Below are 1,218 nucleotides of genomic sequence, written 5' to 3'. Positions count from 1 at the left end.
GTATCATCCCAGAAAACCGGGTAAAATCAGAGTCGTCTTCGACTGCTCTGCTTGCTATAAAGGAACATCACTCAATGGTTCTTGTCGAAATCTACACAATACTCCAATCAGTGTATTGGTCATATCGGGTCCCGTCATGTGTGACGTTCAAAAGATGTTCCACCAATTTCATGTGAACAAAGAAGACAGGGACTATCTAAGGTTCCTTTGGTGGGAAAATGGAGATAATGATACTGATCCCATAGAATGCCGCATGAGGGTTCACCTCTTTGGAGCCGCTTCATCTCTGGGCTGCGCCAATTATGGCATCAAATATGTAGCAGACCTCTTCTCATATCGACATGGAGCAGAAGCAGCCAACTTTATGAAACACAATTTTTACGTTGATGATGTCTCATCTATATCTGAGGCAATTAAATTAATAAAAAATGTAAGAAAGCTATGTGCAGATGGATCACTAAGGCTACACAAGTTCATATCAAATAGCCGTGAAGTAATGGAACAAATTCCAAAATCCGAACAAGCTACCGGAATTAAGGATATAGACCTATCCTGTGATTCACTTCCAGTTAAGAGAGTTGGTGTGCAGTGGTGTGTCGAGTCTGACCAATTTGAATTCCGCATTGTACTCAAGGATCAACCATTAACTCGAAGGGGAATATTATCTACTGTGGCATCAATCTACGACCCTCTTGGATTTCTTGCCCCATTCATTTTAAAGGGACCTAGTAGTAAGCGCAAATGGGACAAATATGGATACTGTCTCTTTTTTGTAATTAGAGAAATACGAAGATTCCACATCATGTCAACGAAAACATAAAGATGAGGTGTTAGTAGCGGAAGCAATAGCAGTGTCAAAACTAGATCCGATAAGAGGCAAGGCTTTGTGGGCGGACATCAAAAATAAAGGAAACTTTAATCACAATCTTAGATTGCATGAAGGAAAGGCAATGTGAATAACTATGTTCCATGTGTAGATTGCCTGGGCTACTTTAACACAGAAACTCTCTATCTACATGCTAAGAAGTGCCCCAAAAACAGCCAACTTCTAAACAGGTAAAGCATGTTAAAAGAGCTTGATTGCTTTTACCGATAAACCACAAATCTGAAAAAAAATAAGAGCTTATTTATTGTAAATACCATGCGACGTGGTCAATTAACACTTGTTGTTAGAGGAGATAAGGGCATACTAAAAGTTGGTGAAGATACAATAGAGAC

At 39.5% G+C, this 1,218-nt stretch overlaps 1 protein-coding gene across 1 annotated transcript; it reads left to right on the top strand.

The window, feature by feature from the left end:
• The first annotated feature begins 154 nt into the window (after nt 1–154).
• LOC117114125 lies at nt 155–820 on the top strand. The gene has a single exon (XM_033257672.1). It carries the CDS (start codon nt 155–157, stop codon nt 818–820), a length of 666 nt encoding a protein of 221 aa, XP_033113563.1.
• Nucleotides 821–1,218: the final 398 nt, after the last annotated feature.

This window comes from Anneissia japonica, unplaced genomic scaffold (assembly GCF_011630105.1).
Source record: "Anneissia japonica isolate Jap-2015-1 unplaced genomic scaffold, ASM1163010v1 scaffold209326_len1218_cov125_single, whole genome shotgun sequence".
Classification (NCBI taxonomy): domain Eukaryota; kingdom Metazoa; phylum Echinodermata; class Crinoidea; order Comatulida; family Comatulidae; genus Anneissia; species Anneissia japonica.
This window is presented reverse-complemented; position numbering and strand designations above follow the sequence as displayed.

Bases quoted from the DNA above. Each gene is read 5' to 3' on its own strand.
- LOC117114125 (XM_033257672.1), top strand. From the start codon at position 155: ATGTTCCACCAATTTCATGTGAACAAAGAAGACAGGGACTATCTAAGG.